The 26,662-nt window shown below is 44.2% G+C and overlaps 1 protein-coding gene across 1 annotated transcript in view; it reads left to right on the top strand.

The window, feature by feature from the left end:
- Positions 1 to 22,083, top strand: part of LOC142740668 (uncharacterized) — a 38,565-nt gene extending 16,482 nt beyond the window's left edge. Inside the window, exon 2 of the mRNA XM_075850083.1 lies at positions 19,628 to 22,083. Within this exon, the coding sequence (XP_075706198.1) occupies positions 19,664 to 20,422 (759 nt within the window). The 5' untranslated portion in view covers positions 19,628 to 19,663 and the 3' untranslated portion in view covers positions 20,423 to 22,083. The remainder of the gene's footprint in view (positions 1 to 19,627) is intronic.
- The last annotated feature ends 4,579 nt before the right edge of the window (positions 22,084 to 26,662 follow it).

Here is a 26,662-nt window from a genome sequence, read left to right as displayed (position 1 = left end):
AAATTCCTTGAGGGGTATAGTTTCCAAAATGGGGTCACTTTTGGGGGGATTTCACTGTTTAGGTCCCTCCAGGGCGTTGCAAACGTGACACGGCACTGAAAACCATTCCAGTAAAATCAGAGCTCCAAAATCCAAATGGCGCTCCTTCCCTTCTGAGCCCTGCTGTGGGTCCAAACAGCAGTATATTACCACATATGGGGTATTTCCGTAATCGCGAGAAATTGCTTTACAAATGTTGGGGTGCTTTCTCTCCTTTATTTCTTGCAAAAATTAGAAATTTTTACGTTTTTCCAGAAAAAAAGTAGATTTTCATTTTCACAGACTAATTCCAGAAAATATAGCAAAATACCTGTGGGGTCAAAATGCTAACTATACCCCTAGATAAATTCCCTGAGGGGTGTAGTTTAAAAAATGGGGGTCACTTTTGGGGGTTTCCACTGTTTTGGCACCACAAGACCTCTTCAAACCTGACATGGTGCCTAAAATATATTCTGAAAAAAGGAGGCCCCAAAATCCAAGAGGTGCTCTTTTGCTTCTGAGGCCTGTGTTTCAGTCCATTATCACACTAGGGCCACATGTGGGATATTTCTAAAAACTGCAGAATCTGGGCAATAAATATTGAGTTCGCGTTTCTCAGGTAAAACCTTCTGTGGTACAGAAGAAAATGTATTACATATGAATTTTGTAAAAAAAAATGAAATTTGAAAATTTCAGCTCTACTTTCCTTCAATTCCTGTAAAACGCCTAAAGAGTTGAAACACTTTCTGAATGCTGTTTTGGATACTTTGAGGGGTGCAGTTTTCAAAATGGGGTGTTTTATGGGGGTTTCTAATATATAGGGCACTCAAAACGACTTCAGAACTGAACTCGTCCCTGACAAAATCGCTTTTTGAAATTTTCTTAAAAATATGAGAAATTGCTGCTAAAGTTCTAAGCCTTGTAACGTCCTATAAAAATAAAAGGATGTTCAAAAAACGATGCAAACATAAAGTAGACATATGGGAGATGTTAATTGGTAACTATTTTGTGTGGTATTACCATCTGTTTTACAAGCAGATACATTTAAATTTGGAAAAATCATAATTTCTTCATATTTTCGCTAAATGTTGGTGTTTTTCACAAATAAGCAATGAATTTATCGACCAAATTTTTGCACTAAACTAAAGTACAATATGTCACGAGAAAACAATCTCAGAATCAATTGGATAGGTAAAAGCATTCCGGAGTTATTACCACATAAAGTGATACATGTCAGATTTGAAAAAATGGGTCTGGTCCTCAAGGCCAAAATGAGCTGGGTACTCAAGGGGTTAAGGACACGGCCAATTTTGGCCTTGAGGACAGAGCAATTTTTTTAGATTTCGCTCTTTGCATCCCGACGCTCATAACTCTTTTATTTTTTGTACGACGTAGTTGTATGAGACTTTGTCTTTTGCGGGAAGAGTTGTACTTTATGTAGGTTATCAATTTTTGGTACAAATACATTATCGTTTAATTTCTATAAATTTTTATTTTGGCGAAATTGCAGAAAAAAAGCAGTTCCGCTGCAGTTTTAATATTTTTTATTTTACACCATACACCGATCATCATAAATAATGTTATACATTTGTTATACAGGTTGTTACGGTCGTGGCAATACCAAATATGTCTATATTATTTCATGTTTTGGGACTTATATTTTAAAAAGTTTATTTATTTATAAAAAAAATGTGTGTTTCTGTGTATTTTTTTTACTTTTTATTTATTTATTTATTTATCAGAATTTTTTTTTTACATTCATTTAACTTTTTTTTTTTTAATCCCATAAAGGGATTTATCATTTAGATTTTTATTTTGTAACTGTAATGTACTGGCATAGATCTATATGTCAGTACATTAGCTTGTGTACTGATTGTACACAGGCAGTTGTTAGTGCATACCACAGTATGCCCTAACAGGAAATATGTTCACACAGCCCTGGGATCCTTCAATGGACCCTGGGCTGTCTGGCCATATGGGTTGTGGGCTTTGATCGCGTAACAGTTATCTTCTGTGACGCGATCAATGTGCAGTCCCCTCTCCTTGAACGCCGCGATCAGCTTTCATTGCTGCGTTCAAAGGGTTAACGGCGGAGAGAAGATGTGTCTCCCCTCTCCGCTGTCAAAGCGGGGCCGTGGCTGTGTATTACAGCCGTTGCCCCGCTCTCGATCGCGCGCACAGACGGCTGTCACACAGGACGAGAATACTCATCCTAATGCGCGAAGTGCTCGCCGCTCACATTTGAACTTCAGAAATGCCAGTGAATTATATACCATATCTGTTTTATTAAACAACAGAATAATGGGATTCTGCCAGGGGTGTAACAAAAGTCCTATGGACCTCAATGCATTTTTGTACCCCCCCCCCCCCCCCACCACCAGAATGTTGTTTTGATGTGCTTGACCCAGTGGTGTTGATTGATAGGGTCTACAAAGATATACCGTATTTTTCAGACTATAAGACGCACCTGACTATAAGACGCACCCAGGTTCTAGACAACAGAAAATAGGAAAAAAAACATATTTTACTACTTTTACACAGAAAAATCTATTGGTTAAAAAAAATAATTTGTTCTGTTTCACTACATTCTGAGAGCCATAACTTTTATATTTTTCGTCGTTTGATGGGTGTGAGGGCTTATTTTTTGCGGGGCAAGCTGTAGTTTTTATTAGCACCATTTTTTTGGTACATATGATTTTTTTTAGCACTTTTTATTTAATTCTTTTTAGCACTATGGTGACCAAAAAAACTAAGATTTTTACATTTTAAACGGGTTTTAAATGTTTTGTTTTTATGAGGTTCACCATGTGAGTCAAATAATACTATATTGTAATAGTTCTGACTTTTACGGATGCAGCGATACCAATTTATTTATTTTTTTTGTACATTGTGCTTGGGGAAAAATGGGAAAAGGTTTTTTTTTTTTAATTTTTAATATTTTTTTACAGTCCTGAAAATGTATCTAATTATTTTTTTTTTACACATTTTTTTAGTTCCCCTAGGGGACTTTAATCAGTGACCATTAGACCGCTGGTACAATACACTGCAATACATGGATGAGTTACGGAAACAGCGTAACTCGCTTAGCCACGCTGTTTCTGTAACTCCCATAGTAGTGAATGGCAGTTACAGAAGCTGCCTAGCATGCTACGTTGTTTCTGTAACTACTATTTAGTTCTATGGGAGTTATGGACACAGCGTAGCTCAGCGAGGTAAGCTGTTTCCGTAACTTGACCATGTACGCTGTTTTCGTAGCTACCGAGTTACGGAAATAGTGTAGCTCGTTGTGCTACGCTGTTTCCGTAAATCCCATTCACTTCTATGGGCGTTACGGAAACAGCGTAGCTCAGCGAACACTTGGCAGTTTCCGTAACTCCCAACCACCTAACCAGGAAGTGGCCGGGAGACAGCGGAGCCCAGTAAGCTAGAACGGGGTTTAGAAGGCCCCATTCTAGAGATAAGTGCGGGTCCCAGAGGTGTAGAATCTATCTAACATTTATGACATATCCTGTAGGCAGGAGAAAGACACTTCACTCACTGCGGGTCGAAACGTTGCCTGTTTGTCGCAAGATGTTTTGACAATAAAACCTTTTTGAAGATTTGGAGACGTGTGCTATTGTCCTACTGCTTTGTTGGAAATTAAATTATGCCAGAGAAGGTTTGCCTGGCTTGACAGGTGCACCAGGAACTCGGGAATTGTGCTTCTTCAAAAATTTCCTACTTTTGGCTCAATATCCTGTAGATATGTCATAAATGTCCTTCATGGGAAGACCTTTATAAATGCTGCGGTCGATATTGACCACGGCATTTAATTAGTTAAACGGCCAGGAACAGCACCATCGCTGTTCCTGGCCGTTAGAGAAGCATGTCAGCTGTAAAACACAGCTGACACCTGCAGTGTATGAAGCGGGCTCAGCGCGTGAGCCCGCTCCAAACATTATCCCCTCCCCGCGCCATGGTGTGCCGGCACATCATGGGTCAGGAAGGGGTTAAGTAAGAAGTGGTCAGGGGGCCCGGCGCTGCCGAGTCCCTTGACTGCCGACTATAAGGGTATGTGCACACGATAACTGCAATTACGTCTGAAATTACGGAGCTGTTTTCAGGAGAAAACAGCTCCTGAATTTCAGACGTAATTGCGTGTACTCGCGTTTTGCGGGGCGTCTTTTACGGATGGAATTTGGAGCTGTTCTTCATTGGAGTCAATGAAAAACGGCTCCAATTACGTCCCAAGAAGTGTCTTGCACTTCTTTTGACGAGGCTGTAATTTTACGCTCCGTCTTTTGACAGCGACGCGTAAAATGACAGGTCGTCGGCACAGTACATCGTAGAGCCCATTGAAAGTAATGGGCAGATGTTTGCCGACGTATTGGAGCCGGTTTTTCAGACGTAATTCGAGGCATAAAACGCCTCCATTACGTCTGAAAATAGGTCGTGTGAACCCAGACTAAGACACATGGACTTTTTACTGTCTTAGGCTGGATTCACACGAGCATGTTCGGACCGAACACACTGCTGGGAGCCGGGCTCCTAGCATCATAGTTATGTACGACGCTAGGAGTCCCTGCCTCACTGCGGGACAACTGTCCCGTACTGTAATCATGTTTTCAGTACGGGACAGTTGTCCCGCAGCAAGGCAGGGACTCCTCGCGTCGTACATAACTATGATGCTAGGAGCCCGGCTCCCTGCAGTGTGTTCGGTCTGGGACTTGCGGCCGAAATACGTTCCGTCCTTTATGGACCGAACATGCTCGTGTGAATCCAGCCTTGTATTCCAAAAAATACGGTATGTTCCACCCCTTAGAAATAATAATACATCTCAAAAGCAAAGTAGCTGTATGATAATTTGCAATGCATAATATTGAACCCCTAAAGAATAGTCATGTATTTATAACACTACAAATGACACAGCTATACAAGTAACAAATATTATCATCATACATATTACCTCCATACTGCCCATACACCGCATAGTGACTGAATGCTGTTTTTGAATAATACCTCCACACCAGGACCCCATATTACCACCCGATAGTACCTGAATAACACCACCATACTATTACTGAATAAAAAGCACTATACAAATACCAATATTACCACCATACACTGACCATATAGTGGAAGATATCAGTTCTACACAGGTGCTCTGCAGAGTATTATAATGCTGCAGACCATACAAGAGACTACAGCACTGATCATATGTAGTTACAGGCAGAATACATAACAATTATCCAGTGACTCACACGTGACATCATCTCTGATTGGAGTTGTTCTCTTTCCCTTTTTCTTCTCCATCTGGCCCATACCACTGTGACGACTTCTTCCAACCACGACTCGTCTCTGCAGAATTTGACACACACATATCAACGCTTTTTGCAGCACCCTTCCGACCTATTCCCCACCTCTACACAAAGTCCACAGGTCCATAGTGCCTAGAGGCGTAGCTAAAGGCTTATTGCCCACCACCTTTAACAAAAATCTAAATTTTGTATTAGATAGAAATACATGAAATTTTCCATAACATGTGAATGGGGTTCCAGAAATCCCATTCACGTGTATGGGATGCAGATTGTCGATTTAAAGCGGACTTTGATGCAGAGTGTGTGCCGAAATCGGTGTCTAATCCGACCCGCTTGAATGAGGCCTAAGGGCTTATTTACACGAACGTGATATACGTCCGTGCAACGCGCGTGATTTTCACGCACGTCGCACGTACCTATGTTAGTCTTTGGGGCCGTGCAGACAGTCAGTGATTTTTGCGCAGCGAGAGTCCGCTGCGTAAAACTCACGACATGTCCTATAATTGTGCGTTTTTCGCGCATCACGCACCCATTGAAGTCAATGGGTGCGTGAAACTCACGCGCACCACACGGAAGCACTTCCGTGGGACGCGCGTGATTCGCGCAACAGCAGTAAAAAGTATGAATGAAAACAGAAAAGCGCCACGTGCTTTTCTGTTTACAAACATACAAACAGAGTGTCATAATGATGGCGGCTGCGCGAAACTCACGCAGCCGCGCATCATATGGCGATGACACACGGAGCTGTTAAGTGCCTTTTGCGCGTGCAAAACGCACACGCTCGTGGGTAAATCCGCCCTAAGAGTGAGTTCAGAAAAAATCTGCTGATTTTGCTGAGGATTTGAAGTGGATTTAACTCTTTGGTAAAATGTGAGGCAATATACAGTAATAGGTATGCTGCAGATTTAAAAATCAGCAGCATGCCCTGAATTCCATGCAGATTTTTAACTGCTGCATGTGTATGAGGTTTTGATAAAACCTTTTACATGTATTGTATTTTAAGCTGTAGTGGATTTTCGGTGCACAATCTGAACCGAAAATCTGAGAAAAATCTGCCACGTCTGAAGTGACTTTAAAGGGAACCTGTCACCAGCATTTTAGCTATAAAGCCAGCAATACCTGGTGAAAGTGGGTGAAAAATCATTGTCATCTAAGCTATAAATATGTTCTAAGTAAGCTCTGTAGCTTTAGTATTCAGTTTTTCAGTGGTCCCATGCCGTATGCAAATGAGCAGAAAAGAGTCAAATCTTCATCTGAAAAGAGTCAGATTTTCATTCCTCCAGCATCTCAGAGTGGACTCCACCTCCTTCTTTTTGATTGACAGCTCCTTAGCCAGTCAGGGCCAGACAGGTGGCAACGGTGGGCAGGGTTAAGAAGCTGCATCCCAGAGGGAAAAATAATTACCATAAAAGGCGGGAAGAGTTTAAACGACGATATTTACAGACAGAGGAGGACTTCAGGAAAGAAGAGAACAGGAGCGAACTCTGGACAGCTGCGGCCATTGAGGGGTCAGGCGAGTTTAACAGGTAAGATGTTGATGACAGGATCCCTTTAAGGCTGAATTCACACTTGCATGTTCGGTCCGTAAAGGACGTAACGTATTTAGGCCGCAAGTCCCAGACCGAACACACTGCAGGGAGCCGGGCTCCTAGCATCATACATATGTACGACGCTAGGAGTCCCTGCCTCTCCGTGGAACTACTGTCCCGTACTGAAAACATGATTACAGTATGGGACAGTTGTCCCGCAGCGAGGCAGGGACTCCTAGCGTCATACATAACTAGGAGCCCGGCTCCCTGCAGTGTGTTCGGTCCGGGACTTGCGGCCGACATACGTTCCGTCCTTTACGGACCGAACATGCTCGCGTGAATCCAGCCTTAGGGCGGATTTACACGAGCGTGTGCGTTTTGCGCACGCAAAAAACACGGCGTTTTGCGTGCGCAAAAGGCAGTTAACAGCTCCGTGTGTCATGTTCATATGGTGCGCGGCTGCGTGCTTTTCACGCACCCGCCATCATTAATGACACTCCGTTTGGATGTTTGTAAACAGAAAAGCATGTGGTCCTTTTCTGTTTACATAATTTTTTTTACTGCTTTACATAATTTTTTTTCACGCGGGTTGCACGGACGAAAATCACGTTAGTGTAAATCCGCCATTAGACATATTCATCCAGACTAGAAAAGAGAAAAAAACATGTAGCTCCATAGTGTAAAATTGTATAGAGAGCTGGACAGGGCCGATTCTAGCTTTTCTGCGGCCCGAGGCAAAAATTAAAATGACGCCTCCACCATAAAAATCCTAAGTAGGATATCCTATTAGCCAACTATTAATTGATCCCTCAGACTTGTGAATCTAAACCAAAATTTAAACTGGTTGAGGCCCTATGCACAGGACCATAGATTTCGTCTGTAATTACGGACCCATTAATTTCTATGGCTGACGGACACCTTCCCGTATATTTATGGGAAGGTGTCCGTGACGTAGAAAGCCTCCGAAAAAAAGATAGGACATGTCCTGTTTTTTTCTTTTTACGGACCCTGCTCCCATACTTTATATGGGAGCACGGCCCGCAAATGCAAAATACGGACCGTGATTACGGTCATGGTCGTGTGCATGGGGCCTGAGAGTTAATCAAATATTCGGCCAGCAAGAAATGATATAAAATAAAAAATCAAACATTACTCACCTGTTACCTCCCCCGCTGCATCAGCACCAATGGTACCCGCCACTCCCGCAACGATTATGTCACCTTCATTGTTCACGTGACCACTGCAGCCAATCACAGGCCTCAGCGGTCACATGCTATACATGCAGGCATCACTGTTGAGGCCAGTGATTGCCTGCAGCGGTCACGTAAACGATAAACGAGACATCATCGTTGAAGGAGCAGCGTGTATAATCAGGAGCAGCAGAAGAATTTAAAAGGTGAGCAATCTACCTTTTTTATTTTATAATATTTACTGCAGGTACTGAAGTTTTTAAAAAAAATCTCATACAACCCCTTTAAAAAATGCATGTGCCTCACACACACAAACCATACACGGGACACATGCTGCACACGCACACGACTCACTCGTGACACATGCTATAGACACACATACACCACTTGCACGTGCACCCATTCATGTTGGATACATGCCAGTGTCACACCTGCTGATGTTACCCAATTATTACAAACACTGTAGTAAATATTTACCAGATTTATTTTGACCAGCGCTGACCCCTGCAGAATCAATGCAGGCAGGAGTAGAGTGACATGTCCAGAAGAGGCTGGACGCAGCCCGCAGGGATTAAGGGAGGCCGACATGACCGTCCTGGTAGGGAAAGGGTTACTTAGGTGAGGGAGAGTTGGTAGGAGCTGGAGGAGGGACGGGGAGGAGTTAAGGGGGACGGGGGGGCTGTTCTGCGCTTCCCGCTGTTTCTCGGCATTGAGCCGGAAGCAGCGGGAGGAGTAACACAAGAACAGTAAGCTCCCACCCTCCCGCCCTTGGTTTTGTTACTCCTTAGGTCTTATGTACGTCCGTCTATGAGCGTTGTGTTTTATTTGTGTGCTTATTTAACATGTTTTTCTTTTTTCCGGAGTAGGTTCTGTTGTCATGGCAGCTGGCGGGGGGAGTCCTTGAGGCCAGTCAGTACAAAATGGTGGGGGGGTCGCATCGGGGGTATGCGTCCCCCAAAAAAGGTACATGGTTGAAGACTTCATCGGGTGTTATCCCTTTGAAGTGGTCTTCTGGTAGAAGGTATATCACTTGAAGGCTTCATCGGGTGTTATCCCTTTGAAGTGGACTTCTAGTGGTCGGTATATCACTTGAGGGCTTCATCGGGTGTTATCCCCTTGAAGTGGACTTCTAGTGGTTGGAGCCATCTGCAGAGGTGAACGGTGCTTCCGAGCTGGTTTACGGCTGGAGGTAATTGGTGGTTTGCAGATGGCTAATTCGGTGTGTTCTTAAAAAGGAACATCTGAAGGGGCTTCAAGGACTTCCTCTGCTCGGGTTAATGTTAACGTTAAATTGTTATTTACGATTCTGACCCATGTTGGGTCATGTGAATTATTAGGAGGAATTCTATGGCGGATTCCTAACTAGTTATCCGAATGTTTCGGATTTAAATTGTTTTTATAAAACTGTGAAATTAATAAATGGCTGCTGTGGCCATTTCACATCCAACCTCGGTGTCACGTGTCTTTACTAAAATGGGGGTGGGGGGATAGGATGATCTAAGGTTAACGCACGACTCTACCTAGGCAGGTCATGCTGAGATAAAGCTCCATCTTCCTTCAATATGGCAGCTCCGCCCACTCATACTGTGAAGCCCCGCACCTTTTTGGCACCGCGATTTCAGAGCTTCTCACTACTGAGGGCGGAAAGGCCCCCCTCCCTCCCTTACAACCTTCAGGTACCTGTACACCTGATCTGCACTATTTACTCAATCTTCCTTTTCCCTGATGCATTCCGTGCCGCTGACTCATAGGGTATGTTCACACGGGCTATTTTCTGCTGAAAAATCGGAAGCAGAACGCCTCCAAACATCTGCCCATTGATTTCAATGGGAAATGCGGCGTTCTGTTCCGACGGGGCATTTTTTATGCGGCCATTTTTCAAAACAGCCGCAAAAAAGAAGTGCGTGTCACTTCTTGAGCCCTATTTGGAGGCGTTTTTCATTGACTCTATAGAAAAACAGCTCCAAAAACGGCCGTTAAAAACGCTGCGAAAAACGCAAGTTGCTTAAAAAGGATCTGAAAATCAAGAGCTGTTTTCCCTTGAAAACAGCTCCGTATTTTCAGACGTTTTTGAGTTTGCGTGTGAACATACCCAGACTGAAAATTAAGATCGTCCGGCAGCTCCATTGATTGAGTAACTCCAACAGCAGCTAACATTACTGGCATGTCCAGTGCAAGTGGTGTTGTTAGTTCAGAGTTGCCAACCGTCCGTAAATTTACGGACAGTCCGCAAAAATGGGTGTTTTTTTCTGCCGTCCGTAGCTATCTACAAGGGGGGCTGTGTGGCGCTATTTACAAGGGGGGCTGTGTGGCGCTATTTATAAGGGGGGCTGTGAGGCGCTATTTACAAGGGGGGCTGTGTGGCGCTATATACAAGGGGGAGCTGTGTGTTTTGCTATCTGCAGGGGGCACGGTTACTGATGCGGCACTTTTATTGTGTCGAGCACTGAGGGGTCATTATTACCATCTGGATAAATGTGGGTTACGAGTTTGTTTAGAGGATGGGATACGGTTGTGGAGGGTGCTGGGAAAGCAAGAAACCAACATGTCTGTGTGTCAAAATCTGCAGAGACGAGTCATGGCTAAAATAAGTCGTCACAGTGGTCTGGGCCAGATGGAGAAAAAAAGAGAAAGTGAACGACTAGTCAGAGAAAACATCACCTAAATTAGTGTGGTAAAGCTTGAAGCGAGGCTGTGTCTGGTGAGTTACTCCTAGAACACTGCACAGTGCACAGGCAATGATTTTGTAATGTGTCCGTAAAAATGTTGGTCTGTCCGTGATTTTTAGCACAGTTGTCCAAAAATTTCTGAAGTGGAGGTTGGCAACCATGTGTTAACTGCTGTGAGAGTTAGGGTATGTTCACACGGCTTATTTACGGACGTAATTCGGGCGTTTTACGCCTCGAATTACGTCCGAAAATGCGCCTCGATAGCGTTGACAAACATCTGCCCATTGAGAGCAATGGGCTGACGTTTGTCTGTTCACACGAGGCGTATATTTACGCGTCGCTGTCAAAAGACGGCGCGTAAATAGACGGCCGCGCCAAAGAAGTGTCATGTCACTTCTTCAGACGTAAATGGAGCCCTTTTCCATGGACTCCATGGAAAACCAGCTCCAGTTACGTCCGTAATGGACGCGGCGTTCAAGCGCCTGCACATGCCGTTACGGCTGAAATGATGGGGCTCCGGACGCTCCGTAAGGGTATGTTCACACGAGGGCGTCCGTAACGGCAGAAATTACGGGAATGTTTCAGCCTGAAAACATCCCCGTAATTTCAGCCGTAACGGCATGTGCAGGCGCTTGAATGCCGCGTCAATTACGGACGTAATTGGCGCTGCTATTCATTGAAGGCAATGAATAACGGCTCCAATTATGGCCAAAGAAGTGACAGGTCACTTCTTTGACGCGGGCGTCTATTTACGCGCCGTCATTTGACAGCGGCGCCTAATTTTACGCCTCGTGTGAACAGACAAACGTCTGCCCATTGCTTTCAATGGGCAGATGTTTGTCAGCGCTATTGAGGCACTATTTTCAGACGTAATTCGGGGCAAAAACGCCCGAATTACGTCCGTAAATAGGCCGTGTGAACATACCCTAAAAAGTAGTAGCATGTCACTTCTTGAGGCGTTTTTTGGAACTGATTTTCCATTGAACACTATGAAAAACACCTCAAAAAACACCTCAAAAATGCCTGAAAAGAAGCCTCAAAAGAAGCTCCAAATGTCATTTTCGCTTCAAAAACGCCTGAAAATCAGAGGTTGTTTTCTCTGAAATCAGCTCTGTATTTTCAGACGTTTTTTGTTAAGCGTGTGAACATACCCTCACAATCTTAATTTTCAGAGTAAGGGTATGTTCACACGGCCTATTTATGGACGTAATTCGGGTGTTTTTGCCCCGAATTACGTCTGAAAATAGCGCCTCAATAGCGCTGACAAACATCTGCCCATTGAAAGCAATGGGCAGACGTTTGTCTGTTCACACGAGGCGTAATTTACGCGCCGCTGTCAAATGACGGCGCGTAAATAGACGCCCGCGTCAAAGAAGTGACCTGTCACTTCTTTGGCCGTAATTGGAGCCGTTATTCATTGACTTCAATGAATAGAAGCGCCAATTACGTCCTTAATTAACGCGGCGTTCAAGCGCCTGCACATGCCGTTACGGCTGAATTTACGGGGATGTTTTCAGGCTGAAACATTCCCGTAATTTCAGCCGTTACGGACGCCCTCGTGTGAACATACCCTTAGGGTATGTTCACACGGCCTATTTACGGACGTAATTCGGGCGTTTTTGCCCCGAATTACGTCCGAAAATAGCGCCTCAATAGCGCTGACAAACATCTGCCCATTGAAAGCAATGGGCAGACGTTTGTCTGTTCACACGAGGCGTAATTTACGCGCCGCTGTCAAATGACGGCGCGTAAATAGACGCCCGCGTCAAAGAAGTGACCTGTCACTTCTTTGGCCGTAATTGGAGCCGTTATTCATTGACTCCAATGAATAGCAGCGCCAATTACGTCCGTAATTGACGCGGCGTTCAAGCGCCTGCACATGCCGGTACGGCTGAAATTACGGGGATGTTTTCAGGCTGAAACATCCCCGTAATTTCAGCCGTAACGGACGCCCTCGTGTGAACATACCCTTAGGGTATGTTCACACGGCCTATTTACGGACGTAATTCGGGCGTTTTTGCCCCGAATTACGTCCGAAAATAGCGCCTCAATAGCGCTGACAAACATCTGCCCATTGAAAGCAATGGGCAGACGTTTGTCTGTTCACACGAGGCGTAATTTACGCGCCGCTGTCAAATGACGGCGCGTAAATAGACCTGTCACTTCTTTGGCCGTAATTGGAGCCGTTATTCATTGACTCCAATGAATAGCAGCGCCAATTACGTCCGTAATTGACGCGGCGTTCAAGCGCCTGCACATGCCGGTACGGCTGAAATTACGGGGATGTTTTCAGGCTGAAACATCCCCGTAATTTCAGCCGTAACGGACGCCCTCGTGTGAACATACCCTTAGGGTATGTTCACACGCTAGCAGTCATTTACGTGTGAAAAGACAGACTGTTTTCAAGAGAAAACAGCTGCCTCGTTTCACACATAAATGCTCCTCCTCGCATTTTGCGAGCCGTCTGAGACGCTCGTAAATCTTGAGCTGTGCTTCATTGAGTTCAATGAAGAACAGCTCAAATTACGTGGCAAAGAAGTGTCCTGCACTTCTTTGCCGAGGCAGTCCATTTACGCGTCGTCGTTTGACAGCTGTCAAACGACGACGCGTAAATTACAGGTCGTCTGCACAGTACGTCGGCAAACCCATTCAAATGAATGGGCAGATGTTTGCCGACGTATTGTAGCCCTATTTTCAGACGTAAAACGAGGCACAATACGCCTCGTTTACGTCTGAAAATAGGTCGTGTGAACCCAGCCTCAGGGTATGTGCACACGGTAGCAGACTTTTACGTCTGAAAAGACAGACTGTTTTCAGGAGAAAACAGCTGCCTCGTTTCAGACGTAAATGCTCCTCCTCGCATTTTGCGAGGCTTCTCTGACAGCCGTAAATTTTGAGCTGTGCTTCATTGAGTTCAATGAAGAACGGCTCAAATTACGTCTGAAAGAAGTGTCCTGCACTTCTTTTGCCGAAGCTGTATTTTTACGCGTCGTCGTTTGACAGCTGTCAAACGACGACGCATAAATGACAGGTTGTCTGCACAGTACGTCGGCAAACCCATTCAGATGAATGGGCAGATGTTTGCCGACGTATTGTAGCCCTATTTTCAGACGTAAAACGAGGCATACTACGCCTCGTTTACGTCTGAAAATAGGTCGTGTGAACCCAGCCTTAGCGGCAGGGAATGCATCAGGGAAAGGAGAGATTGAGTAAATATTGCAGAGCTGCTGAAAACCATGTGCCTTTGCTGCATTTAGAAGGGGGCATGTGTCGCTGTGCCTCCCACTCTAAGGCTGGGTTCACACGACCTATTTTCAGACATAAACGAGGCGTATTATGCCTCGTTTTACGTCTGAAAATAAGGGTATGTTCACACGAAGAGAGGCATTTACGTGTGAAAAGACAGACTGTTTACAGCTGCCTCGTTTCACACGTAAATGCTCCTCCTCGTAATTTACGAGGCGTCTGAGACGCTCGTAAATCTTGAGCTGTGCTTCATTGAGTTCAATGAAGAACAGCTCAAATTACGTGGCAAAGAAGTGCCCTGCACTTCTTTGCCGAGGCAGTCCATTTACGCGTCGTCGTTTGACAGCTGTCAAACGACGACACGTAAATTACAGGTTGTCTGCACAGTACGTCGGCAAACCCATTCAAATGAATGGGCAGATGTTTGCCGACGTATTGCAGCCCTATTTTCAGACGTAAAACGAGGCATAATACGCCTCGTTTACGTCTGAAAATAGGTCGTGTGAACCCAGCCTAAGGCTACAATACGTAGGCAAACATCTGCCCATTCATTTGAATGGGTTTGCCGACGTACTGTGCAGACAACCTGTCTTTTACGTGTCGTCGTTTGACAGCTGTCAAACGACGACGCGTAAAAATACAGCCTCGTCAAAAGAAGTGCAGGACACTTCTTTCAGACGTAATTTAAGCCGTTCTTCATTGAACTCAATGAAGCACAGCTCAAAATTTACGGCTGTCAGAGAAGCCTCGCAAAATGCGAGGAGGAGCATTTACGTCTGAAACGAGGCAGCTGTTTTCTCCTGAAAACAGTCTGTCTTTTCAGACGTAAAAGCTTGCTACCGTGTGCACATACCCTCAGGCTGGGTTCACACTACCTATTTTCAGACGTAAACGAGGCGTATTATGCCTCGTTTTACGTCTGAAAATAGGGCTACAATACGTCGGCAAACATCTGCCCATTCATTTGAATGGGTTTGCCGACGTACTGTGCAGACGACCTGTAATTTACGCGTCGTCGTTTGACAGCTGTCAAACGACGACTCGTAAATTGACTGCCTTAGCAAAGAAGTGCAGGACACTTCTTTGCAACGTAATTTGAGCCGTTCTTCATTGAAGTCAATGAAGAGCAGCTCAAGATTACGGGCGTCAAAGACGCCTCGGATAATACGAGGAGCTTTTACGTCTGAAACGACGCAGCTGTTTTCACCTGAAAACAGTCTGTGTTTTCAGACATAAAAGCCACTTCTCGTGTGCACATACCCTTAAACACTGGAAGTTGCCGCCTGAGGCGAGATGCTCATCTCGCCTCATTGTAGAAACGGCCCTGGAGCTGGATAGCAGTGTTGTCTATGCCCAAAATGCTCACCTTTGGGCTCATCTACACGCTCCGGAAAATGCAGCAGAATACAGTAGCAGCATAGTGGATGAGATTTAACAAACTTCATCCACATGCTGCGTAAAATTTCCAAGCCGAAATTGACCTGCGGTGCGTATTTTTCGGACCGCGGTGTAAGGGTGCGTCCCTGCTTACCCCTCTCCGGAGGACAGCGCAGGGACACGGGCTGTCGGGCGGCTGAAGTGGCTGCGGCTCCGGACGAAGGAGCGTCTTGGGCGTCATGGCAACGGCCGCACTGCCGACAGCCATGACGCCTGCGCCCAACGGCAAGCAGGGCGAACTCTCGCGTGGCGAGACTTGGAAGAGCAGGGGGAGCGCGGCAAGCGAGAGGGGCGGAGCAGTGAGTGGCGCGAAAAAGGAGCGGGAGAGCGGAAGTCAGGGTGTGAAGCAGGAGCAGGACGGGAGGGAACCGGAGACAGAAGGAGAGAAAGAGCAGGGAAAGTGAGAGCAGAAAGAAAGGCCGCCGGGAGAGAGAGGAAGCAGGAGCCTGACAGCACTCGGAATAGGAGGACAAAGGACAGCATGGGTGTTCTGTGCAAATCCTTGAGAAGGACAGAGGATCGGCCGGAGCACAAGGAGTGTGCCAACAGCCACAGGTACCGTGCTCAGACTTTAAGACCGCTGACCCAGAGCTAGAGTCCCGCCATAAAGAACGGGCCCTTGTCCTAGTCTGTGACCGTTTCCCGGCGTGACGTCCCTCTCTAACTACCGCCACCGTACGCACAAGAGACTACTCCCAAAAGGGACAAACACTCATCCTGAGCTAGGCCCAAAGGCAGGTGGACTTGCTATCTCATTTACCGCGCCAGTGCCTCTGTGCGTCCTTCAGAGTAAAGCACCGCATGTAACCCTCGCATGGAACTGTTATTAGTAAAGCACCGCATGTAACCCTTGCATGGAACTGTTAGGGTATGTGCACACACACTAATTACGTCCGTAATTGACGGACGTATTTCGGCCGCAAGTCCCGGACCGAACACAGTGCAAGGAGCCGGGCTCCTAGCATCATACTTATGTACGATGCTAGGAGTCCCTGCCTCGCTGCAGGACAACTGTCACGTACTGTAATCATGTTTTCAGTACGGGACAGTAGTTCCACGGAGAGGCAGGGACTCCTAGCATCATACATAACTATGATGCTAGGAGCCCGGCTCCCTGCACTGAGTTCGGTCCACTACTTGCGGCCGAAATACGTCCGTCAATTACGGACGTAATTAGTGTGTGTGCACATACCCTTATTAGTAAAGCACCGCATGTAACCCTTGCATGGAACTGTTATTAGTAAAGCACCGCATGTAACCCTTGCATGGAACTGTTATTAGTAAAGCACCGCATGTAAACCTTGCATGGAACTGTTATGAGTAAAGCACCGCATGTAATACATGCATGGAACTGTTGTTTATGAAGCTTGTTGGAACAGGAGCAAACAGAAGGAACGGTCGGGTTGACGGGACCTTGTTGGACTATTAGCTGGATTTCGTGTAAACCTTAGCGTCAGCCCGCCAGTTCAGTTGCGTCCTAGGGGGTCCACCGTGCGGACTACCGACTGAGGAGAGAGAGGGTTGTCATGAAAGGTAGCGGATAGCTCCGCAAGGACCCGTGACGGTGCTAGTAGGTACGTTAGTCGCTGATTCCCACGACGCGATCCGTGGGCCGAGAGTGTGACTCTTACCCTAGGATAGGCTGTCAGTAGCGGGTAGCTCCCGCCGTGATTGACAGCGGCGTGTCCTTAGCCAAGCCGGCAACGTGGGGTCAGGCACAACCTCTCCGGAGGACTTCCAGCGGGATCGAAGTCCTCAACCTCAGGATTCCTGTCTGCTCCATAAAGAAGAATTTATTGTTATTTGCTCGCTGCAGTAAAGAAGTTGCCCAAAAGAAGGTGTGTCCTGTTCATTGTGTTCCAACCGCGGTAGTCCCTCCTACACGCAGCATGTGCATTCCTGCTATGGAAAGTGTGTAGAATTGCTGCGTTTTTAATCGGAGATGTCTCCTTCTCCTAACATTGGGAAAACGCAGCAATTTACGCGCCATTTTCTTCCGCGAAAAACGAAGGAAATGGTGCGTTTTTGATGCAGCGGAAAGCCTTAGACTTTCAACGGAATTCCTGCAGAAATTTTCTGCAGCAATTTCGTTGTGTGTGGACAAGCCCTTAATGATTGTGCATCAAAGTCACAATGCCATTAAGAATTTAGAGTACAAACGTGGCATCCACTGCTGGTCTACCTGCTGGCCGGATCTGTAATCTGTGTATTTCCGTACAGGTATGATAAGTCCTGCAGGATAAAATCAGTAGTCCTTGAATTTATTTAAATGATTACTTTATTGATACATACTATGTGTTGCAGCCACGGACCCGTGCTTTCATCAGGTAAGTAATTTAACCCCTTATCCCTGCTTGCATTCTGGGCCCTAATGGCCAAGCCATTTTCTACATTTTTCCATTGTCACATTCGAAGAGCTATAACTTTTTTATTTTTGCGTCGACATAGCTGTATGAGGTCTTGTTTTTTGTGGGACGACTTGTAGTTTTTATTGGTACAATTTGAGAGTAGATGCGACTTTTTGATCACTTTTTATCACATTTTTTTAAAGCCAGGATTAACAGAAAACAGCAATTCTTCCATAGTTTTTTATTTTATTTTTTACGGCGTTCACAGTGCGGGTTAAATAATGTAATCGATTTATAGTCGGGGTCGTGACGGACGTGGCGATACCAAATATTTGCAACTTTTTTACTTTATTGTGTTTTTTTTTTAATCGTATGCAGTTTGTAAGGGGAAAAAGTGGGTTTTTCATTTTTTTTTTTCACATTTTTTTTAATTAACTTTATTCAACTTTTTTTTTACTTTTTTACTAGTCCCACTAGGGGACTTCACTATGCGGTCCTCCGATCGCTATTTTAATACACTGCAATACTTTTGGATTGCAGTGTATTACTGCCTGTCCGTTTAAAACGGACAGGCATCTGCTAGGTCATGCCTCCGGCCTTTATTAGACCCCCGGCTGCCATCGGAGACACAGACACTCGGCGATCTTATCACCGGGTGTCGGTGGGAGAGAGAGGGAGCTCCCTCCCTCTCTCCAAAACCACTCAGATGTGGTGCACGCTATTCAGCACCGCATCTGAGGGGTTAAACGGGTGAGATCGATACTAATATCGATCTCACCCGGCAGAGCAGGGACGCCCCCCAGCCCTTAGCCAGCTCTGGCAGCTGAGAGCAGGGAGATTTGACAGCTCCCTGCTCTGTTTACTTTATTCTAATGCAGCGCCGTGGAATGGCGGCGCTGTAGAATAAAGACCATTAATGACCGCCGTGAAAAGGCTAATCGGCGGTCATTAAGGGGTTAAATATAAGGACCTGGCTTCATCCTGCAGCACTTATCGCACCTGTGTTTTCCTGCTAATTGTGATATTAGGGTATATTCACACAGTGCGTTCAAATCACGTTTTTGACGAGATTTTGCTGCAAAAAACATGATTTTACTGCAATATGTGAATATAGCCTAGCAGTACTGTTTTTTCGTGTCTTGGACCTTTGGTTCTGCAATTTTTGTAATCGTGACACAAATGTGTTGTTGTGGTTTTCGGAATTTAATTTTTTTTGTAATTACGAAAATTGTATTTAAAAAAATGAGAGGGGACTGGAAAAAAACCTTTACATACCCTACAAGAGGGGTCAGGAGAGACATGTGAAGGAGGTGGGGAGGGAAACACTCAACTGATTGCCAGGTCCAGCTGGCTCTGTACAAGGACCTGACAGGTGGGCAGCCTTTCTCTCTGGCACAAAGCTACTGCCTTAATACTGCTTGTTCAGCATCTTCATGTGAGTCACCTTATGCAAATGTAACGCAGGGGCCCCCGGGGTTGCAACTGTGACCGCTGTGCCCCTATAGTTAAGTCACTGGATTCAGCTGTGCTAATGCATATCTTTTGGTGCGTTTTTTGCCACAATTTTTGATGTTTTTGGTTCAAATGGCCAAAACTAAAAAAAAACCTGCATCATAAATAGATAATGAATACATAAATACATTTATAGATAAAAATACTGATAAATTGTTAAAAAAATAAAAAATTATATATATATTTTCTTTCCATTTTCCCTCTTTTACTTGGCAGCTAGTGCACCTAATTATGTTTTTTTTGAAAAGCATAAAATAAGTGAATGGTGCTAAGATCACTAGCACAATTTTGGTAGGCAGCTTATGCATTACCACAGCTGTCCTTGTCTATATACTGTATAGTTTTATTTATATTATACCATTGTTCTTCTCCTATTTTCAGGAAAATTAATTGTCTAGAAACAACTGAAAAACTACAATGTCTCACATCTCCGGGAAGCACATGATTAACATTAAACAATATGAGGAGAATGTGGTGGAAAGCAAGTCTAGCAAGAACACTCGACGTAGAAGAGAATTTGTACCTGACGAAATGAAAGATGACCACTACTGGGAAAAGAGAAGACGGAACAACCAAGCTGCCAAAAAGTCAAGAGAAAAGAGACGTCTGCAAGACTATGTAACAGAAAACAGGATGCTGGAGCTAAATTTGGAAAATAGTACCCTAAAAGCAGAATTATTGTCCATCAAGTCTCATTTGGGGCTTATTAGCCCATCAGAATATATTAGACATGGTCATGCCAGTCGCAAAACCTCTTCAATTTGCTTACCTCATGATCAAATCATTCAAATAGATTTTCCATTTCCAAGCATGAACTCTATTAACTATGGGTCACGTGTTTTCTCCAGAGTATCTGTAAAAGATTTAATGGAAAATCATGCACATTTTAAAAATACTTTTTCTAGAAAAGAAACAATGTATAATTTTAACTGTCCCAACCAGTTACCAGCTGCATCACCTAACCACGATCTGATTGACACATCTTTATATGACATCCATATTGCGACTTCAGTTCCCAGCTTAATGGATCACAGTGGCAGCTGTGACAGATTATCTCAGGAACTTCCAAGTATACACAATGTTACTTTGCCCTTTTGCTCCAGAAATATGTCTGGAGAACAGAGAGTGTTTGCCTTGCCGCACAAACTTAGAATCAAGAGCAAAACTTTTGAGTAGAGCATTTACTAGAAGGCCACAAAACCAGAATAATTTTTTTGCCTACCGTTATATAGGAAATATATAATTATATATGATTTCATATACTGTGATATTAGACAATGCTATTTTTCGTCTTATGTTACTGGGGTTCTTTAACTGAAGATAGCTTAGACGAATAAGAAAAACTGGATGATTAAATATTTTCACTGCAGAATTTTTTTTTTAAATTATTTAAATTGACAAAAATGTTGTTTTGCTTGGAAACGTAATATTTAATGGTGGGACAACCGCTTGAACAAAAGAGGAATTAGTTCAAGAAAAATCAAATATTTTTGGATATTTTTTAGTATTGAAGATATTGAAATTCTCGAAGGAACATGAAGGGAATATTGTAAAATCATTAATACCATAGTATGCTTATACATTATAAAAAAAAGTGCAGTACAAAAATGAAGGTGATATTTTCATGAGGATAATGATATTCAGAATTCCTTGCTATTTCTTATTAGGGGACATCATCGAATGTGAAATGTAAATGTCTGTGACACTGCTCTATAGAGTAAAGCGGTTAAGTAATACTTATAAAAGAGAATACAGTATTTAATGGAACATGCTACAATTTTCCTGCGAAATTACAGAAAAAAAAACACTCTTTTTAAAATTGGAGGTATACAGAGAGACAATATGACCCTATAGCGTGCTACAAGTCAGAGGTTTTACAGAGCTGTAATACACGTGTGCCCTTCTGTTATTGCTGGAAAACTGAACTGGCGGTAATGGCTGAAAGGCAAGATTGCCCTTAAATTAATAAGTACCTAGTATATACATGAAGCCCAAGAGCCTCATATGTCTCTGAGCCCAGAAACGGGATGAGGGAAAGACGAAGTAGGTGGTTATCTCGGATGCTATAGAAGAAGAATGCAATTTATGAACTACAAAAGCTGCCTAGGCGACATGCACTGTTCCCAGCCATTTAACCCTTAGATGCCGTAAGCTTACGCAACCGCAAAATAAAGCTAATATGTCATTTATACCACACGGTGATCACTGTAAAAACAGAACTAAAAAAATAGTGGAATTCCTTTTTTTTTTATTCCTAAAAAAAAAAAAGAATAAAAGGTTTTTAATACACTATATGTACCCCAAAAATAGAAATCTTACCACAAAAACATGTCCTCATGCAGCTGCATTGACAGAAAAATAAAAAACTTATGGCTCTCGAAAAGTGGGGATAAAAAAAAGGATAAAATCGCTACGTCCTTAAGGGGTTAAATTTTTTCTTACAACCAACTTGATGCTGTGTCTGAGCCGCTGATAATGCTGTAGACGCCGGGGGATGACAACCCCTTGTTTAAGTGTGACAGTAGATTATCAAATGAATGACTGTCCATCAGACAGTTATCAAGCTGAAACTCGGGGTCCAAGGGAGCATATTCTGGAACCCCTTCCTAGTGCACCAAGAAAGCTTCCCCCGCCCTTTCAAAACCACTTATTGCGCAACTCTGTCTTGATTGTCCCAATATGACAATATAATAAATGTGCCCTTCCCCCTCTTTTAAGCCCATCCTCTATCACTTGTTTAATATTTTATATACTGTTTTATTTTTTCTTATTTTAATAAAGAGATGGCACAGAAATTATGATCATTATATGTAATATGTTTTCATGTCACCACAAAATTAAACACATTTATTTTGCTTTTAAAAAGTATATTTTGTACTGGAAGTTTGTCTTTATATGATAGAACCATTTTTTTTCTAATGATGTATTGTACTCTAAAGGCTATGTAAACCTTTGAAATCAGTGTGATTGGTGCAACTTTCAAAATACTTTTTAAGAAAAATTATTTTTACTTATTTAGATACAGCTGCTCTGTAGTCTGTATAAGGGCAGCTGCATCTTGCGCTGAATCCTGTATCCGTCAAGTCCGTGGGACTGACGGGTTCAGTGACAGCGGGTCCTGGGGATCGAGCTGCTATCAATCACATCTGGGTTCATAGCTTAGATGTGATCAATTGCGGGTGGGTCCTGCGTGTCAGAGACACGCAGGACACGCTTCACTGAGCCAGTCAGTCCCGCGGACCTGAAGGATTCAGGTCTCGGCGCACGATACTGCTGCTCTGTATACAGAATACAAAGCAACTGTATCTCAAAAAGTAAAAAAGTATTTTTAATAAAAAGTATTTAGAAAGTTGCTCCAATCACATTGATAGACATTTTTTATAAAAAAAAAGTATTTCTATTTCACAATGCAATGTCTGTGTTTTTTATATCTGCATCTAAGAAGTTAATAAACCTGTGCTTTTAACTTTTTACTGGTCAGCATCCCTTACAAAGAGCAAGTCTGTAGCAATGAGCATGTATGGGGAGAAAACATAAAGGGGTATTCCAGCCTAAAACATTTATCACCTATCCACTAGATAATCGGTGATCTGAGAATTACTCATAATGGTCTATATATTGAAATAAACCTATACATATTGGACTGGTGAGATGTATATGCCTAGCTCTGGATTATTACCCATTCATCCTTCTAAAGACGAATAGAGCATCTAATTTTTTTTTCTTCTGAATTTACAAATGTGAGTAACAAGTTAAAGTAGAATAGAGCACTGAATTGCAGGATATAATATTCAGTCCATCAGCAGACAATATTTTTATGATAACCTGGGTCTGTTAAAATGTTTGGCAGAGAGACTCTGAGGTCACCATAGTTAGGGAAGGCAACAGCAGCCAACGAACCCGGGGAAGTGCCGGGGCCCACTACGCTTGGGGGGGGCCCACTTGGCCGCCGGGTGCTGTCACTGCCGTCGTCATGGCAATACTGTCCATATATGGACAGTGATGTCAGGTTGAGAGTAGGAATCCCAGGCAGAGCACTAGCGGTTCTGCTCCGGGACTCTGTCTCTGCGGAAGCCCCTGATATAACTGTCCATATATGGACAGTTATGTCAGGCGGAGAGAAGGAGTCCCATACAGAGCGCTAGCGGCTCTGCTCTGGTTCTCCGTCTCTGGGGAAGCCCCTGACATCAATATCCATATATGGACAGTGATGTCAGAGGGAGAGAAGTAGTCCCAGGCAGAGCGCTACAAGAGGCTCTGCTCCTTGACTCCGTCCTTGGGGAAGCCCCTGACATCACTGTCCATATATGGATAGTGATGTCAGGGGCAATCCCAGAGCCAAAGTCCAAGGCAGAGCGCTACATGCTTCTGACATCACTGTCCATATATGGACAGTGATGTCAGGGGAAACCCCAGAGCCGGAGTCCCAGAGCGGAGCGCTAGTATAGGCTCTGCTCCGGAACCCTGGGGAAGACCCTGACATCACAGTGTCCATATATGTACAGTGATGTCAGGGGCTTGCCCATAGGCGGAGTCCCAGACCAGAGCCGCTTCAAGCACTCTGCCTGGGAGTTGGTAGCCTAGTAAATGGCAGGTATCACCTATATGTACCTCCAGGAGAAAAATATTTAGACTGACAATAAGAACAGAATAAACATGTAACCAAGTTAGAGCTTGGTGTATTGACCTATTATATTCAAGATATAGCCTACAATTAAGGTCAATTAACACAAAATTAGTTCGAAAATTACCAAATGTTCTTTATTGTTTCACATATATGAGACACAAACAGGTTAAAAAATGAAACATGCAGTGCAGAAAGGTGTCCTACACAACAGGAAGCATATGGGCATGCTTTAATAGATGAGAGTATATGTGAGCCACAGAGGAATGCTGACATAGTATGTGTTATTTAATAGTGGGAAAACAATCTCTATGCGTGTAATTAAAGCTGATTGTAAGCTAATGAAGTGTGATGGTGCATTATGTGTGGTTTATTATGAGTCCTCAGCAGAGAGGGATGACTCTCTAATCAAGTACCACAGGTCATGTCTCCAGCCTATGGACAATTGGACGAGTCAGAGGTGAAGTCCACAAGACAAAGTGTTGTCATTGTCCACTCTCCACAGAGGGTCATCAGGAGGCACCACAGTTATATTCAGCTCAGGTGCAGACCAGCAAACAAGGGTGATCCAATTATCTTCCCCATTGTGTTCTCATCCTGGCTGTGGCAATACACATCATAGCACAAAGGACCACAACTCACTTACAGACAGTGTATGACTACAAACTAAAGACATTATAATGATGGTGACTAGAAACTGCCAAGATGTTCTTCCCCCTGAGTGGATATAAGGGCTTGTCCTGGGGAGGATGGAGATCTTCTGGATTTAGACCTTCAGGAGAGCTGAAGCTGAGGCCAGCGCTCGAAGATGTTCCTGTGACTACCTGATCTTGTGGTCTGTGTGTTGTTCCTGCATTGAACGTGACATGTTCTGCCAACATTGGATACAATAAACCCTGTTGGAGTTGCCCTGTCGTCTCTGGCTCTGTTGATCGTGTATTAACCTAACGAACCCCATGACAACTGGTGTCAGAAGTGGGATCAACAGAGTGCAGGAGAGATGGACAGAGGTCTGAACACCAGGATGTCTATCGTGAGGAGAGCAATTGTGTTTTACCAGGAGGCAATGGACTGCCTTGGACCAAAGTTTACAGAAGACATTGAACGCTGGGCTTGGGATAAGGCTTTGACTATGTCAAGGAAGGAACAAGTTCTTGTGCGAGCTCAGGAGTTGCACCTGGAGACCATGGATGCTCTGGGATGTTTGGCCTCCAAGGATGATTGGTTCTGGGACTGGGACTGGAATTGGTGTCTGGCAACAGCGGAGCGAGAGGTGCCGCAAACATGGTGTGAACGGCCAGCACAGTGTTATAAGGATTATGCAGGTGCTCCAGGCTCGGATCGCTGCAAATCTCCAGAGAAGGCTCCAGAGTGTCCTGAGGTGAGTGATGTGACGTCTGTGGGCAGCTTATACCATAAGACATGGGAGCACCAGGAAGAAGTAAAGGATTCTGGGCTTGATTCAGGACCGGAAGGAGTGCATACAGAGAATGTCAGTGTATCTGCAGAAACGGGTCCTGTGGATGATGAAGATGCAGGAGATGTGGCTAGCATTCGTGTGGATGATAAAGATACAGGAGATATAACTAGCACTGGTGTGGATGATGAGGACACAGGCGATATGGCTAGCACTGGACCTCCTGAAACCTTTGCCACTGAGATCACCAGTGCCAGTTCTGAAAGCCCAACTGAGGTTAAGTCACACGATACAGCCCCACTAGTGAGCAATGATGTTTGTGCTTCTCCTGGCGATGTGTTTCCTGCATTCCCTTCACCCCAGGATTTCCAAGAGGTTGAGGAACCCAACTGTATTGTTACCTTGAGGTCTGATTTGTCTTTGTCCAATGATGTTGTGGATATTACGGTCAGTATGGACTCTCCAGGCGCACAGTCTTCCAACATGGATGAGGATGACACTGGAGTGTCAGCGAGTTCTAAGGTGGAAGAAGGAGCATTGGAGGAGCAGGTCTGCGAAGGACAACAAGACACTGGTCCCAACAGCAGTGGTGACCTTCATGATGGTGAGACTTCAGACCCTAGAGGGGACAATATTACCAAACAATCTACTGGTCCCCTCACTACTTTTCCTTTTTTAGGCCCACCCAGTCTGAACTGGGGGATAAAACCCTAACATCTAACATACAGGCAGCAAGGGATGATGAGATGCAAATTATTAATTTATCCTCGTGTCAACTTAACTCTCATCAATTAACTCTACTTAAAAAGGGTCTGTCATACACTCCAACTCCATCTTATGACGAATTTGTTTGGGTAAAGGACATTAACCTCTTCGCACGAAAACTGGCCCTACATAAGTACTTTAAGGGAAATTTTTCTGGGAGAACTCTTCAGGACCGTGCGGAAACTAACACTCTGAGGGACCTTGAGAGTTTACTCCATGAGAGTGAATTTGGTGTTGCAGATGCCATTGGACCATTCTCGACATTACGTCCTAAGTCCAAGCTCACACCTCCATTTTCACAGTATAGTCACATTGATACTTTTGTTAGGATGGTGTGTAATGACATTAAAAAACTTAAAATCAAGAAATCTAACACCTTTGGCAACCTTAACAACGATGAGAGAGGGGCATTGGACACTCTGTGTAGAGATGACAATTTAGTCCTCAAGCCCTCGGATAAGGGGGGCAATATCGTGATCATGAGCCATGCTGACTATGTTAGCATGGTTCATAGGTTACTTGATGACACTACCACTTATGTCACCTTGAGTACTAACCCTACGGCTAAATATCTTGCCGAACTATATACCCTCCTTGATGGTGCTAGGAA

This window comes from Rhinoderma darwinii, chromosome 1 (genome assembly GCF_050947455.1).
Source record: "Rhinoderma darwinii isolate aRhiDar2 chromosome 1, aRhiDar2.hap1, whole genome shotgun sequence".
Taxonomy (NCBI): domain Eukaryota; kingdom Metazoa; phylum Chordata; class Amphibia; order Anura; family Rhinodermatidae; genus Rhinoderma; species Rhinoderma darwinii.
Note: the sequence above shows the minus strand (reverse complement) of the source record. Positions and strands in the feature narration are given on the sequence as shown.